General features: G+C 40.6%; 1 protein-coding gene across 1 annotated transcript; it reads left to right on the top strand.

Annotated features, from left to right (window-relative positions):
* The first annotated feature begins 1,435 nt into the window (after positions 1-1,435).
* Positions 1,436-15,212, top strand: LOC110530461 (kelch-like protein 14). Its single transcript, XM_021613536.2, has 9 exons — positions 1,436-1,984; positions 2,881-3,769; positions 5,773-5,894; positions 11,056-11,145; positions 11,304-11,382; positions 11,936-12,126; positions 12,632-12,790; positions 13,059-13,216; positions 13,547-15,212. Exons 2-9 carry the CDS (start codon positions 2,889-2,891, stop codon positions 13,685-13,687), a joined length of 1,821 nt encoding a protein of 606 aa, XP_021469211.1. The 5' UTR covers positions 1,436-1,984; positions 2,881-2,888; the 3' UTR covers positions 13,688-15,212.
* Positions 15,213-16,586: the final 1,374 nt, after the last annotated feature.

The following is a 16,586-nucleotide window of genomic DNA, read 5'->3' as shown; positions in this document are numbered from 1 at the left end:
ACAGAGGAGCTTCTTAAAGAAGAAGGTACAGGTCTGTGAGAGACATAAATCTTGCTTGTTTGTAGGTGACCAAATACTTATTTTCCACCATAATTTGCAAATAAATTCATAAAAAAATCCTACAATGTTATTTTCTGGATTTTTTTTCTCATTTTGTCTGTCATAGTGTACCTATGATGAAAATTACAGGCCTCTTTCATCTTTTTAAGTGGGAGAACTTGCACAATTGGTGGCTGACTAAATACTTTTTTGCCCCACTGTATATGTAACATGTTGATAACATGGGTAGACATTGTTTGACTCATGGAAACATCATATGAGTTACAAGACAACAAATATCAGATATGTGGCGTGTCTTTATTGGAGTTGACAGTGCATCTGTACACCTACTATGAGATGAAATTATTTAGAAATGCTGTCAAAATGGGTTGTGAGGCCTATCCTGTATGGGCTCATTTGTAGGGACAGGCCACCAGAGGTCTCTTCACAGTCCCCAAGTCCAGAACAGACTACTGGAGGCTTACAGTACTACATATATCCATGACTACATGGAACTCTATTCCACATCAAGTAACTCATGCAAGCAGTAACATCTGATTTTTTAAAAACAGATACAAATACACCTTATGGAACAGGACTGTGAAGAGACACATACAGGCACAGACACACGCATACACACACACAATAACATACGCACTATACACACACACGTACACATCGATTTTGTGATGCAGATATGTGGTAGTAAAGTAGTGGCCTGAGGGCACACACTTAATGTGTTGTGAAATCTGTTGTGAAATGTAATGCAATGTTTTTAATTGTATATAACTGCCTTAATGTTGCTGGACCCCAGGAAGAGTAGCTGCTGCCTTGGGGATCCATAATAAATATAAATACACTCATTCCTTTCTATTGTGTAGGCCTACAGTAGACCGATGTCCATGTCACAATAACTATTCTATCAAGCTACAAATATCTGATAACTTCTGCTTTTAGATACTAAAATAGCTATATAATGGATGTTTATATGCATGGCAATTTAACTTGCTACAATGTGGCTGGTTATTGGAATGAGGATGAATTTATGCTCCCAGAACACAATTTTGTCAAACATACACAAATATGTTTTATAATTAAAATTATACAACTATTATTAGTAATATCATACTCTATGTCCAAATGTGAGGCATATAATCCACTAAAGTTGGACTAGCAGGAGCAGAATGAGATGAGAGGTTATTTTGGCGATGGAGATTAAGGCAGGGGCTTTTTGTCATTTGTGCGAGACAAGCCATTCATTCATCCATCCAGTTCACAGCCAAAAAAAGGCTGGTCCCAGAAATTAGCAGTTTCAGCTCAGCAGCAAAGTCGTCGGGCTGTGAAGGCAGAGAGAAATTGACTAATTAGCAATGCGCACTAAAACTTGACGGTTCTCTCTATAACAGCGAGGGAAGACTCGGGTTTTCTCCCCCTTTCTCTTTTCTTTCTTCCATAGATGTTTGAAATCGCAGTCATTTACGCTCGACAGTTTTTACAATAGCCTTGAGCCATAATTTTGCGAGTCTCTCCAGCATCCATACCCCTGCATGGTCTCTCTCCACCGGCCATGCACGACCGTTTCTCTCCCCAACCGTGGATTTCCTATTACTCTCGTTACGACTCACTGAGCCCCAGGCCCAAGGATAATGATGTGTTGTTTCTTGGTAGCATAATTTGTCACACGTATATTTCTTCTTCTTCTTCTCTTGCAGAAAGCACAGCTCCCTCTCACACACTCACACACTTCTTGTTAATTCAGAAGAACAAATGATCAACGCCAACAAATAACCTGAAATAGTGACTTTATGAGTGAGAATCAATAATTATTCTGTGGCACCGACCATAGACTTTTAAAGGAAAGGAACACATCTAAAGAAAAAGGAGAACAAAGAAAAATCAAGTGAGATTATTGGGAACCTGAAGCTTTTTACAAGCTCGTAATCAGGTAAGTTTGGCTTGATCTGAAGCAAGCTGCTCACATCATTTAGTTGTGACAGGCGCTTTAGAGAATGTGGCGACTACGAAGCAAGGTAGTACAGGACGCTTATATCAAGTTTACAAACATTTTTCATGTAGTAAATGCATTTTTAGCGTTGTTTAACTACATACACATGTGCATGTTTTATTTATATTGTTGAATTGCTGCACTGAATGAATCATTTCCAATACTCATGTCTGAATAGTCGTAACTCAGGTAAAAGGGGAAAAAGCTTCCGCACCGAGCACAGTGATGTCGGCTGTGTGAGGGGACAAACTAATTGCTTTTGTATCACTCCGTGCGTGCATTTGTGGATGTGTAAATTTGATCATTGTGAGAGTGCAGCAAGATAAGAGAAGAACGATAAGTGTTAGCTGAATGCTGCATATTATCTTTGCATAGGGGTTGCCTTTCCCTTATTCAACAACTTAAATTGCGTTATCAAAGAGAAGGCGCTGCAGCATCTCCTCTCATAGTTTGTTTTGGCAATGCGCGTCAAACCGCAGCGTCAATTGAAATGATCTTGTCTTGAAAGAATGCAAATAGCAATTGAATGGCACATTCTTGGGACAATACGTTTTTATTTTCTCTTGTCTTCCGACATGAGCCAAAGCAAAGTTGAAATGATAGCCAACCGGACCGAACTATATTGTTCATTGCAGAATAGTATCGGCGGGAGCAGCATGATGGTTTACCGGTTCGATCGGATGCATATTCATTTAACTAACCATTATGATCGGTACAACGTGAAGGTATTAGAGACAATTCCCTCCTGACTGTGATGATGATATCATGTTATTTTATTCATAGATAAATGGTCTAGATGTAGGCTAAATGGCTTGCATGGTGTATTTGTTGCCTAGGTGAAGTCATGTCCAGATCGGGTGATAGAACATCCACCTTTGACCCTACACACAGTGACACCCTGCTGCACGGGCTCAACCTGCTATGGAGGAAACAGCTTTTCTGTGATGTGACTCTCACTGCCCAAGGACAGCAGTTCCACTGCCACAAAGCAGTGCTGGCGTCCTGCTCTCAGTATTTCAGGTGTCTCTTTTCCAGCAGTCATATGCTCAACAACGAGGGGACCAACAACAACAAGGACCAGGGGAGCAGTGGTACCCCATCTTCCTCCCCCGATGACAAGCTGATGGCAAGCACCCGGTCCATCAACAACCTGGTCCTCCAAGGCTGCTCCTCCATCGGACTACGGCTAGTGCTGGAGTACCTGTACACTGCCAACGTCACTCTCTCTCTGGACACTGTGGAAGAGGTGCTCTCAGTCAGCAAGATCCTTAATGTCCCCCAGATCACCAAGCTCAGCGTGCAGTTCCTCAACGACCAGATCTCTGTACAGAACTACAAGCAGATCTGCAAGATCGCAGCACTGCACGGCTTGGACGAGACCAAGAAGCTGGCCAACAAGTACCTGGTGGAGGATGTGCTGCTGCTGAACTTTGAGGAGATGTGCGCCATGCTGGACGCTCTGCCGCCCCCGGTGGAGTCAGAGCTGGCCCTCTTCCAGATGTCTGTGCTGTGGCTGGAGCATGACCGGGAGACTCGCATGCACTACGCCCCGGACCTGATGAAGAGGCTGCGCTTCGCCCTCATCCCGGCCCCAGAGCTGGTGGAGAGGGTGCAGTCGGTTGACTTCATGAGGAGTGACCCAGTGTGCCAGAAGCTGCTGATGGATGCCATGAACTACCACCTGATGCCCTTCAGACAGCACTGCAGGCAGACCACAGCCAGCAAGTGAGGATGTACACACACACACACACACACACACACACACACACACACACACATAAGGTTGGTAAAGATACTACCTTGTACACTTGGATATGGTTAGGGTTAGTGAGGATGCTTTAGAATGGTCTAATCTACCTTATTTTCCATACCATCTCACACTATAAATGTGTTAACTCTCAGTACATTTTTTTAAGTGCTGAAAAGATGGAGAAACATAACTTCAGTCAATAGGGAAGATAGTTGAACAGTACATTCAGGCATTTCTTCCAAAATACGAGTTATCACATTATTCCCCAAAATATATAGGTCACTTATAATTAAACATAGACACACTTGTCAAACATATTACAGAAGAGCACATGAAAACTGCTATTGACATAACCTGGGTAGATATAACCTATAAATACATAACCTATAAGGTTTTTGAATAGCTTGACAAGAGCAAGGAAACAATTCATGGATTATAGAGTTGTAGATCTGGGTGATCCATAACGAGAATGGCTGCTTTGTCTGCCTTACCTACAGTACAACCATGGCTTGTCATGGTGTGTTCGTCATGATCAGCATTTTCGAGACAGTTAATGGACAGGAGTTGCCAGGAAGATTATTGATTGGTGGTGCTTGAAGCTGCTGTTGTTTACATTAAACACCTTAGTTAAAAACCTCTTGAAACACCGGAGTTTGTATTATAACGCTGAAATATTATGGAGCAATTTTGACTGTTACATTTGTTGAACATTATCTTCTTAATTCAGAAACAGTAGGCTTTATGATTGGAAAACTAATCTCACAGTATTGGAGAAAATAGAAATAAACAATTATCTTGCACTTGTGGTGTATAATGTATTTACCAGAGTAATTTATAGCATGGTTCATTTCCTTATTTATTTCTCACAATATCTTTATGGAGCACACTACTGTTTCCCTATCTAATGGAAATCAAAGAAAAAGTTATGAGCAATGGAGAGGACCTGCATGTCCTGTAACATGTTGCCATGCCTAGTAGTCTCCTTAGTGAGTTGTCCATACATGGGTCCAAATGCAGCACGGATCTAGGATCTAAACTTCTCATATTAATATCACATGCCACTGTTTCTCTCCCCTCAATTCATCAGCATTATCTATGTCCAGTGGTCATTTGCATATGAGAATAACCCCAAAAACACATGAGTGGGCCATTATCCAAATGGATGCACTGAGACGGTGGTCATTTAGTCATCAAAAATAACAATACAAATGTCTGGAATTAATGGCCAATGTTGTTAAAACGACTGTTACTTTGCGGTTAGTTGTTTAATTGCATTGAACTTCATTCAAAACAAGATGACTGGACTCAGGAATATGTTGAACAATTGGTTCAGAACTGCCACATGGAGAGTCTTCACCAATGGAATAGCCATATTGATCTACTCTACTGTATATTGCCCAGTCATATCTGCGTCACTGTGTGTAACCGTTTAGAAAAGTCTGATGACTTCACACCTAATTGAACAGATATCTTTAGGGGTTAAACCCCCTTTGGACAGAACGCATATGAAAAGCAAGCAGGTTCATTTTTTCACATCAATTCAGAGACAAACAGTTGTGATGTTACAAAGTCTAGTTACTCTGTTATTACAATGTTATTAAATAGATACAGTGTTCAGGTTAATACACAATGCTGTTAAGATGTTACTACTATGATCTACATAGCTCATATAGTGTTGGCCAATAAGGAAGTGTCTACATGATGGGGAACATTATTTTGTTATCTAAATCTTTCATATAGGATATGCTACAGTTCAATGACTTCCAACACAATGAAGTTGTAGTGATCAGTTGCAGTTGGCTTGGTGCTATAATGGAACATCTTGTATTTTTGTTTGATGTTGGTGGTTGTTTTATTTAATCTAAATCAGTTATGTAATCTTTGTGTTTCCTACCTCTTATCCCCACACTTCAAACCCCCTCCACCCCAACCCCAACCCCATCCAAACCCCAACCCCTCCACACCCACTTTACTCCAGGATTCGTTCCAATAAGAGGATGCTGTTGCTGGTGGGTGGCTTGCCTCCTGGACCTGATCGACTCCCCAGTAATCTGGTCCAGTACTATGATGACGAGAAGAAGACATGGAAGATCCTCACTAGTGAGTAGTAGTGCCGTCTTTTACCTGAAGCTTCTTCTGTTATAAGCGTCAAATTAATCAACATTCTATCAACGTCATATTTTAAATTTTGTTGAACATCAATCATTTTTTTGGGATGATTTCACAAAAGGTCATACACAGTTTATGTCTCATTTTAACCAGATTTCAACCCATGAATCAACAATAGGATTTCAAGGGTTGGTTTATTTCAAGTTTAATGTTACGAGGCTTTACCTTTAGCACAAGTACATTTTCTGGTAAAATGAGGGAAGAAGGAAGAAGTTCCTCAAATTCCTAGAGGTAATGGTGTATTACTAGCACTTTTAGTATGTTTTTAATCAGAGCGTGACTTTACAGGCACACCACCATGGCATGGAGTTTCCCTTGTTTTTGCTGAAATCTCCTGGCAAAGACGCACGGCCAGATTTATAGTCATCTAACGACATAGTGGCATGTAGATTAACATTATAGAATGACATGTTACTGTCCAGCTAGAATGACATGTTACTGTCCAATATATTAAGATACAATATATTATTATTGAATATTGAGTATGCCAGATAGATAGTAGAGAGATAAAGAGAAAATAAACATCCCTCCAAGCTAATAAAACCATTTTGGTTTTTGGACATGCATCGACAACTTGAAAAACCTTGCAAAGCTAAAAGCACACTTTGTGGATATTCTTTGCCCAATAACTTACAGATGTAGGATCTTAATTTGAGCCAGTTTGCTACAGCTTGAAAATAATCCTGCAGCAACAGGAAATGTGAATTATTATCTGGATTATAATTAATGGGCATTTTTGTAGGGGTTGACACGTTTCGTTAGGGAAGTGGAAATTAGGAAGTTTAGAAGTCTTTTTAAACCTTGAATACACTGCAAGTTTGCATTTCCTGATGTGCAACAAAATAGTCAACAAAGTAACCCTTTACACTCATACCCGTATACAGATTGAAAATGGAAGATTTGGGTACTGATAAAACGGCTAAATTGGAACGCAGTGGCTGTAAAGTAACATACTATACATGATGTCAGAGCTCTGTCCTTGTGCTTCACAGCACTGACAGCTATTCTGAACTTGAGCACCTAGCGCGACAAGAAGTTGCTCCCATTGGGCAAATTTTGCTCATTATTTGATGTCTGAGTGAGGGAAATGCTGTAAAGTAAGAGGACTCAATATATTTTGAAAGATGACTCATTGAGGATTATAATAAATACTGCTTTGATGTCACACATGCAAGCCAAACACCTGTGAGTCCAAATGTGCACTTGTCATATACAGTGTCAACGTTTATGATCATTATGTTCGATGTACATGATGTCATACCCTGGGTTGTTCTGAAGAGACTGAGCCTATTTTTGTTTATTGTGAAGAACATGTGTCGGGCCACACACACCTGAATGCACATGACTCCTTTCTATGTGCACCAAAATTACAATATGTTTCTCTGAAATGCCTTGTGGAGGCCTAACACTGTAAGATCGTATTTTATAACTTAACTAGTCATATTGGCATTAGAAGAGGATTTCAAATGATGTCCACCTGAACCAGCGTGAACAACAACACTAGTTGTGTGATGGTGGAGATGCAGGGTTGTGTTCCAAACAAAACAACTACAAGTGTGCTTGCTCTAGTTCCTCAACGGCACAGCTAGGAGAGCACAAAAAGCACCTTATACTGTTCTTTGAGTCATAAAAATGCATTGAAATGTCTTAGGAACTGTGAACACTTTGGAGGGGTGTGTGTCCACTTGGAGACAACAACAAAAATACGTGTAATTTTTGTGTCTTGTGTTGCACCTACCCCACATTCTCCAGGAATAGTCTTATCATGTTACTGAATGTATCCAGAGTATTTTCAGTTTTCGTTATGATCAAATGCGGCAAAAAGTACAGTAAATGTAAAAGGCACATAAAATCAACAGTCTGGATGTTGGATTCAGTCTTGTGCCAGGTTGTTTTCTAACCTTTGGTGTAATAATTTCCCCATAATCTGCAAACTGTTCCCTTTCAATTGCTACCATAGTTATACATTTTCATATTTCTTCTATAAGGAACATTTCAATGTAGCCCTGTCCATATAGGCCAATTCCCACGAGTGTAAAGGGTTAAGATCCTACATCTGTAATGCTTCTGCAAATACAAAGAACAAGCTTTCTATTACACTACTTGCCTCAAGATATAGTGTACTATGCTCTCTCTCCCACCTGTCTATGTTGACCTTTTGAGAGACACCACTATATTCTTGCCAATTTCCAAAGGTCAAACAAGTGCTAATGGAAAACCTTATCTGTCCTTTGCATCATCATCATCTGTGTCCATATTGAGTTGTTGTCCTCTGGCCTGGCAGGGAGCATCTCTCACTAATGTTGCTCCATTCATACATATTACCGACTGGTCTACCTCCCTACTGTCATCTCCTAGACCCTGTACACTCTGTTCTCCCAATACAATACAACTTTATTGTCCATTTGTCAGAACTGCTCTCAATCACTCCCATTCAACACACTAACAACACTTGTCTCACACATGCCCATAGTTATTTCTGGTCCTGGTCTGATATTGCCAGTGTCATGTACCATGATACCATTTCAACACATACCATCTGTAGCTAGACAGAATTGTAGCAGTGGTTCCAAATACTATGCACCTGTCTGCTGTCTGTCAACACTCAACAAGCTACATTTCTGCTCTGTTATCATTAGTGTCACATTAATGGTATTTTAACATTTCCTCTTGATTTTGTCAGCCATGTTACCAGAACAGGCATGCATACACAACGACTTTCAGCCTCATTGATATTTCAGTATTGACATTTTTCTCATTAAAGCTCATTGGTATAAAGTGTAACAACCAAAAGGTCAATGGGGATTTCCATTATTCAAAACTAAAAGTTAACACTCAAATGGTCCGTGTCCGTGTGGAAGGACAAAACTGCAAAATCATCCCCTTAACGTAACACATCGATAACCACCTGATGTAGCTGCTACACAATGGATGTGGAATAGAGGATGATTAACATTCAATCATAACTTTTCAATGAGGCGAAGCCTGAGAGGGATAGCGTTTGATTAAGACATTTATCAACACAATTTAGGGAGAGTCTGATCCCTCTTGTCGCGTCAGATCACTGCAGCTCGTCTGTTCTAGAAACTAGAGGAACTCTTGCTTGCCATCTAGTGTACCTATCGCACCGTGAAGAAGCAGGGAGGAGAAGGAAGACAAAGACATTGGCTCAGTTAAAGTAGTGACTCTGTCCACCGCTGCCTGATTCTACAGTACCTGAGCCAACCTTGCATTAACACCTCATGGCTTCAAAAATCCATCTTGATCTAAGCACAGTACTGAACAAAAGGATGCAATGTTGTGGGATGCAACACTAACGATGTTAGATGGCTGTAGTAACGCAACGTTGATTGGTGCAGTTGCCGTGGAGTCATTCAGTCGACCCCAACCAAGTGTGTTTCTATGCTGAGGTGTCTGACTCCCTCTAGTGAACCTGAGAGCTTACTGTAAAGCCAAGGCAAGGCCAATTCTAAGGGATTGGGTTTCTGCCACATAGTGGTTTTACAGTTTCGGCTCCAGTGGTAAATATGGAACAGTTTAAATGTATTTTGATATCAACATCTATTAACATCATGATCCCTGATTCAGAGATAGATCTTATTTCTTTTCAGGCTGTAATGTACAAGACTATCAGAATAGGAGTAAAACGAATAAATTAGCAAACTTGAACATAAGTTATGGACAGTAAAACCATCGTTCTGAGTCTATTTACCCTCAATACCATCTCATTTACCCTCAGTGGAGTGCAATGTTTTTTTTACAGTATCAGATGTTGTTTACTAAGAGCAGAAATCACAACACAACAAAAAATAACCACTCGTTCAAATCTCTTAACATCTACTAAATGATAACATTAAGGCATGTGAACGAAATCTACCACCTACACCCTTTTGCCAGTGTGGTGCACTGAAGTCAGGGAGTAGAATCCACTTCCCTCAAGATAATGCTGTTAGTCCTCCTATCTACCGTATCTGAGGCTCTCCACCTTCAATGGAAGACCTCTGCTTGTCACACACCCTTATTGAAGATTAAGCTGTGTAAGTCAGTATCTGTCTGAGATAGACTCCCCTCTATGAGAGGAAGACCCCTGCATGTCAGCCAGCCACAGCTTTTGAAATTGCAGAGCTGAGGAGAGGAGAGGCCAATCGGAAAGAAATGAGATTCAAGGCTGTCTAATTTTACAGCAACTGCAATCCATCAGACTAGCGTGGAGGTGACGGTGGAAATGACGGATGGAGACAGACAGGTGGGCTTTACCATGCCACTGATTTACGCTCATAAGCCCACGCATGGTGCGGGCCTCTAGATTTATTGAGTGAACATGATCATGTTCATTATGACTGTCACCTAAGACCGTTTCTCTCCGTCTCAACGGGGGTCACTTTAGCAGGGGAAGATGGAGTGGAGAGAGGGAGAGAGGGATAAGGAGGTTCACCTAGACACACAGTAAACAGGCAGGGAGACTCATGCAGTATGTTGTCAAATGTGAAACAACACCAATTGTCTGAATACTGGATTAAAATAAATTGTTTTGATTATTTTGGTTGATTTTGTGCTAGTTTGGAGTGCAAGTATCTTTCTTTGGAGTGCAAGTATCTTTGTTTGGAGTGCAAGTATCTTTGTTTGGAGTGCAAGTATCTTTGTTTGGAGTGCAAGTATCTTTGTTTGGAGTGCAAGGTACTGCTCTTTCACACACAGTATAGAGTTTTTACTGGATGTCAAGTTGTGACATGGTGAGGTAGAACCCAGGAGCAGAGAAGAGAACCAGACAAGGAACCAGTGCTTTAGGAAAACATGTAAATACTTTACTGGAAAACGTTCAACAGAAGGTACAAAGTAAAACTGGGAAAACAACCAACACTAAGAGTGGAACTCACTCAGGAGACAACGCACACAGCAAACAAATCAATCTTCTGCAAAGGGGGACAGAAAACATACCTCTCTTTAAAGTAAATAATAATTAGTAACAAAAACACCTGTGTCATTATAGTCTCGGCCGCCCTCTGGTGACAGGTGGAACCATGACACCACCATTCTGTGTCCTGCCTCAGCCAGTTTCTGACATCCTCCACTGTTGTCTTGTGTCTCCCAGTAATGCCTTACAACAGTGCCCATCACTGTGTGGTGGAGGTGGAGAACTTCATACTACTGCTGGGTGGAGAGGACCAGTGGAACCCCAATGGTAACATCACTACTGATACTACTACTAATGCCAATACTTATACTAATACAAAAAAAGTATTAATGTATATATAGTATTTAAATTCATAATTCACATTTTAGAAAGGAAGTGGCCATATTAACTGTTTATGGATCTTGATTCTGACATGTATTTTGCAGGAAAGCACAGCACTAATCATGTCAGCCGGTATGATCCACGATTTAACAGTTGGATACAACTTCCGCCTATGCAGGAAAGGTAAGTCAATGCAAACAAAATTAACAAAATAATGCAATACAAATAGATGTGGGAATTATTGTACTGATTATTAACACTGAATTATTGTACTGATTATTAACACTGAATTATTGTACTGATTATTAACACTGAATTATTGTACTGATTATTAACACTGAATTATTGCAGTTCTATTGAATGTTCTAACCATTCCATACAAATAGCTTAGTGGTTAGAGCAGTTAGGGTCAGTAACTAAAGGTTGCTGATTCTAATACCTGAGCCGACAAGGTAAAAAAATCTACCAATGTGCTCTTGTGCAAGGCACTTAACCATCATTTGTTCCAGGGGCGCCTTACTACTATGGCTGATACTGTAAAACATCACATTTCACAGCACCTATCCTGTGTATGTGACAATAAAACATATTTGTTTATTGTTTTTTTTTACATACAGAGGTTATACCTGAGTTGTAACTTTATCCAACAAGGCATCCACCACCCACACACACACACACACACACACACTGTCCTGGTTGTTTTAATGATGTTGTCTGGTTGACACATCCTCCTCAGGAGAGCCAGTTTCTTTGCCTGCTGCCTGGATAAGCACCTGTATGTGATTGGTGGGAGGAACGAGTCAGGCTACCTCTCCAGTGTGGAATCCTACAACCTGGAGACTAACGAGTGGAACTACGTGGCCTCCCTGCCCCAGCCCCTAGCCGCACACGCTGGAGCAGTGCACAATGGGAAAATATATATCTCAGGTCAGACCTCACTCATTTTATTTAACCTTCATTTTAATAGGTTGTCCCATTGAGGTCAAAATACCTATTTTACAAGGGAGACCTCACAGATCATCTCAATGGAAATAAGTTCATATTGAAAATGCAAAGCTGAAAAATGACTAACTCAGACACAGTAAAAATGAACTGAAAAAATCTATTGATCTGGAGTATCGTGATTAGTGCAGGACCGCTAAATATCACCTATCAATGCATACATAGACTTGTTGATTTCCCTGCACACTTAGTCAGGATGTGTAAGAACCGATGCTGGAGATGAGAAGCAGGTACGGAGAGAGAACATTTAATATAGCACAGACATGGAACAGGGCAGGAACAGCGTCAGAACTGGGGAACACAACGACATACGACAATCTATGCTAAAGCGGGGAACAGACAGATATAGGGGAGGTAAGCAGAGTGATGGGTCAATTGATCCTGATGTAATAATAACATCTTTATGTGTGTGTCTGCTATACCACTATAGGTGGAGTCCATAATGGAGAATATGTTTCCTGGCTGTATTGCTACGACTCCATCATGGATGTGTGGGCCAGGAAACAGGATATGAACACAAAGAGAGCCATTCATGCCCTGGCTGGGATGAATGACCGCCTCTACACTATTGGGGGCAACCATCTGAAAGGTAAAGACTGGCATATCTCAGATACTCAATTTTTTGCACTTAGCCACATGAATGAATGTGGAGTAGAAGATGGAACCTCTGAATACTAGTATATTCTCTATATTCTCAGGGATGCTGTCCACTAATGCTCAATTGGATTCAATAGCTTGACCCATAAAGCCAAATGACCCCTCTAGCTTGTCCTCAGTAGAGCATTATTCTAGGAATATTGCAGTGTGGGAAATCACAATGAGGGTTCCTCATCGTGTTTCCTTTCTGCTGTGCTCAGGTTTCTCTCACCTGGACGTAATGCTGGTGGAGTGTTATGACCCCAAAGCGGACCAGTGGAACATCCTCCAGACACCAATCCTGGAGGGACGCAGTGGCCCCGGCTGTTGCATCCTGGACAACAGCATCTTCCTAGTGGGAGGATACAGCTGGAGCATGGTAAAGGCTAATTTCACTATCTTTATCCTACGTTAACGCTTATCCTAGGTTTAGTTGAATTGCTATACAGTATGTATGATTGTGTGTGAGTATGAAGTTGTATTTTCTTGTTTTAAAAGCACAATAGCTTAGGGTATGTAGGCCTACAGTATGGGTTTAGGAATACCAACAACCTGGTGGTTAGATTAGTTTCAGTCCTGATAGAGACGGCCATAGGTGGGACACCGTGAAATACCTTTAAATGACCTTGAAACACCTTTGAAAAACCTCATAGACACATGCCCATGTATGAATTAATATAAGAACGATGTCTCAACTGCTGTATTGCAGGGAGCCTACAAGTCTTCCACCATCTGCTTTAGCCCAGAGAAGGGGACCTGGACAGAGCTGGAGGGAGAGGTGGCAGAGCCCTTAGCAGGCCCATCCTGTTCCACTGTCACATTGCCTGCCTGTCTGCCCTTCAACAAATAACACATCACTAGGTACGACAGAGTAGCAGGAGAAGTAGGTGAGGAAGAGAATGGGGAGATGGAGTGATGGTGGAAAGGACCATCGATAAACGAACAGTTGTTAACACATTTTGTCATGAAGTACTCCAATCAGCCGATGGGATGTGTAGAAATTATTTTTTTACTGGTTTGACAAAAGAGCACTTTCGTTATTATTGCCTACTGAAGGTTTGAAAAAGTAAGTTATCATGTATTTCCTGTATTTAAAACCCCATCTGTGTTGAACTTCTTCCAGACAATGGACACATTTCATATCAGATTTTTATTTAATCGATAGTAAGTGTTTTTGGCTTATCTTGATATAACTAGCACGCATAGTGTTGAACTGAATTGTTATAGCTTTCAAAAATCCATTTGTATCTTGTTATTAGTAGGAGACATCAATCAAAAACAGAATGCAGTGCTGTTGAAAATAATTGCCACTGGAAACTGTCTGTCAACCAAATCACACTGAAACGGAACTCTGGTTAATTCCCACTGGGCACAGAGGTCAGTTCAACGTCTAGTTTTGATTTACATTTGGTTGAGTTGTCAACTAACTTTAATTCGACGTGAAATCAACACAACATTTCACAATGTCATTGGATTTAGGGTTAAAAAGTACGAAATAACCTTACGCTGATGACTTTTTGCTAATCTAATTAGTTTTCCACGTTAACTCAAAGTCATCACATTGATTTTTGGGGTTGAAATGACATGGAAACAACTTTGATTCGACCAGTTTGCCCAGTGGGTATGCTCATCTTTTAACAACCAAAATCATGATTCTGTGTACAGTATATTGTAAAGCAGAGACATACTAACAGTTGATATGCTTGTTAGATCGTTGCCATACTGTACACGTGGCAAAGGAATCATTCTCCCTTCAAGCTGCAAGCAAGAACAATTTTTACATTCAAAATCTATTCTGGTCTTTGTAAAAACGGCACTAATAACTGATATGATTATTTAAGGGTGGTACAATCAAATTATTATTATTTATTGCTAGCAATTGGTATACATAGGTAGCAATGTTAACTGAGTGATAAGGTGGGTTTTCTGTTGTTTTGCGTTCAATGTTACCTGTTAATGTTTAACAGAGCCTATTTCAGAGATCACAATTCCCCTCAAAAAGAAAATAAAAGAATACAGTGGTCCTTAATGCACTAATAGTGAACATTTAAAACACTGTGTATATGAATGGTTCACAAAACTAAAAGTTTGCTGAATTGTTGTTACCTTTAGTTATACTAAGTTCAGAAACATGATGAAAAGTGAATTCAACTGTCATGTATACGTCCTACTCTTTTGTCTAAGTAAGTGTGCAAGGTCCACACTGAATATTGGGAACCTGTTGAAATACATATAGATAGGGTATGTTGATTTTCATTTTTGTAAATAATCGCTTGCAGTGGAAACATTTTTGTGCACTCAACCTGGGATTTATTCTCAAATCCTGTTATGTCCTTTGCATTTTAGAATATGAAAATAAAAAGGAAACTTGATGATTACAACCGTCTGTGAAGCTTGTTGCAGGTACTGCAAATACATCCAGTCAACAAACCCTCACTTTACATAGAACTTCCAGTATACAGTGCCTTGCAAAAGTATTCATCCTTGTCATACGGTGGGTGTAGCTGGTGCATGGAAGTCAGGCGCAGGAGAGCAGAGATGAGTGAACAAAGAAGCACTTTACTGAGGCAATAGTAAGAGCAGAATGCAACCGCGTCACAAAAAGAGATGCCCAAAGAACAAGTGAGGCAGCACAAAGTACAACAACCAAGTACAAAGTACCGGCTGCCACAAATCACGGGTACAAATAAAACCCGGCGCAACCCAGCCGGAAGCGTGCCAACCTAGACAATAAACAATACCCCACACAGACATGGAGGGAACAGAGGACTAAATGCACATAATAATCATGAGGAGATGTAAAGCAGGTGTGTGGAAAACAAGACAAAACAAATGGAAAAATGAAAGGTGGAGTGGCGATGTGGCATGTGGGAGACCCCCCAAAGTACTCTGGTCAGATGAGACTAAAATGTAGCTTTTTGACCATCAAGGAAAACGCTATGTTTTGCACAAACCCAACACCTCTCATCACCCCGAGAACACCATCCCCACAGTGAAGCATGGTGGTGGCAGCATCATGCTGTGGGCATATTTTTTTCGTCAGGGACTGGGAAACTTGTCAGAATTTTACTAAAGTAACACTCGAGTGGTTTACGGGGAAACATTTAAATGTCTTGGAATGGCCTAGTCAAAGCCCAGACCTCAATCAAATTGAGAATCTGTGGAATGACTTAAAGATTGCTGTACACCAGCGGAACCCGTCCAACTTGAAGGAGCTGGAGCAGTTTAGCCTTGAAGAATGGGCAAAAATCCCAGTGGCTAGATGTACTAAGCTTTTAAAGACATACCTCAAGAGACTTGCAGTAAATACTGTAAATACTGCAAAAGGTGGCTCTACAAAGTATTGACTTTGGGGGGGGGGGTTGAATAGTCATGCACGCTCAAGATTTCAATTTTTTGGGGGGGGTTTTTTCAAGGGGGTGAATACTTTCTCAAGCCGCTGTACAAGGGTGTTACATGATCCATTTAAATCTATAGACAAGAAAGCTATTGAGACATTTCAATGTAACAACTTTCAAGTAGATTCAGTACTTCTCTCTCAGATCTATATATCTACAGGGGTGAAATATGCTATGAAAGTGACGCAGCATTTTTCAGGAAGTAGCCTTGTATTTTTTTTGTTGCCTTTGTAGGCTTTTAGAATGGTCTTCAATGGGTAAAAACGTAGCACAATGGTCTTCAGTGCAAAAACGTAATAAAAGGCATCTGGCCAAAGTAAATTCATCCACAAACACAAATATAATTATATA

The sequence above is a fragment of the Oncorhynchus mykiss genome, chromosome 8 (genome assembly GCF_013265735.2).
Source record: "Oncorhynchus mykiss isolate Arlee chromosome 8, USDA_OmykA_1.1, whole genome shotgun sequence".
Lineage (NCBI taxonomy): Eukaryota > Metazoa > Chordata > Actinopteri > Salmoniformes > Salmonidae > Oncorhynchus > Oncorhynchus mykiss.
This window is presented reverse-complemented; position numbering and strand designations above follow the sequence as displayed.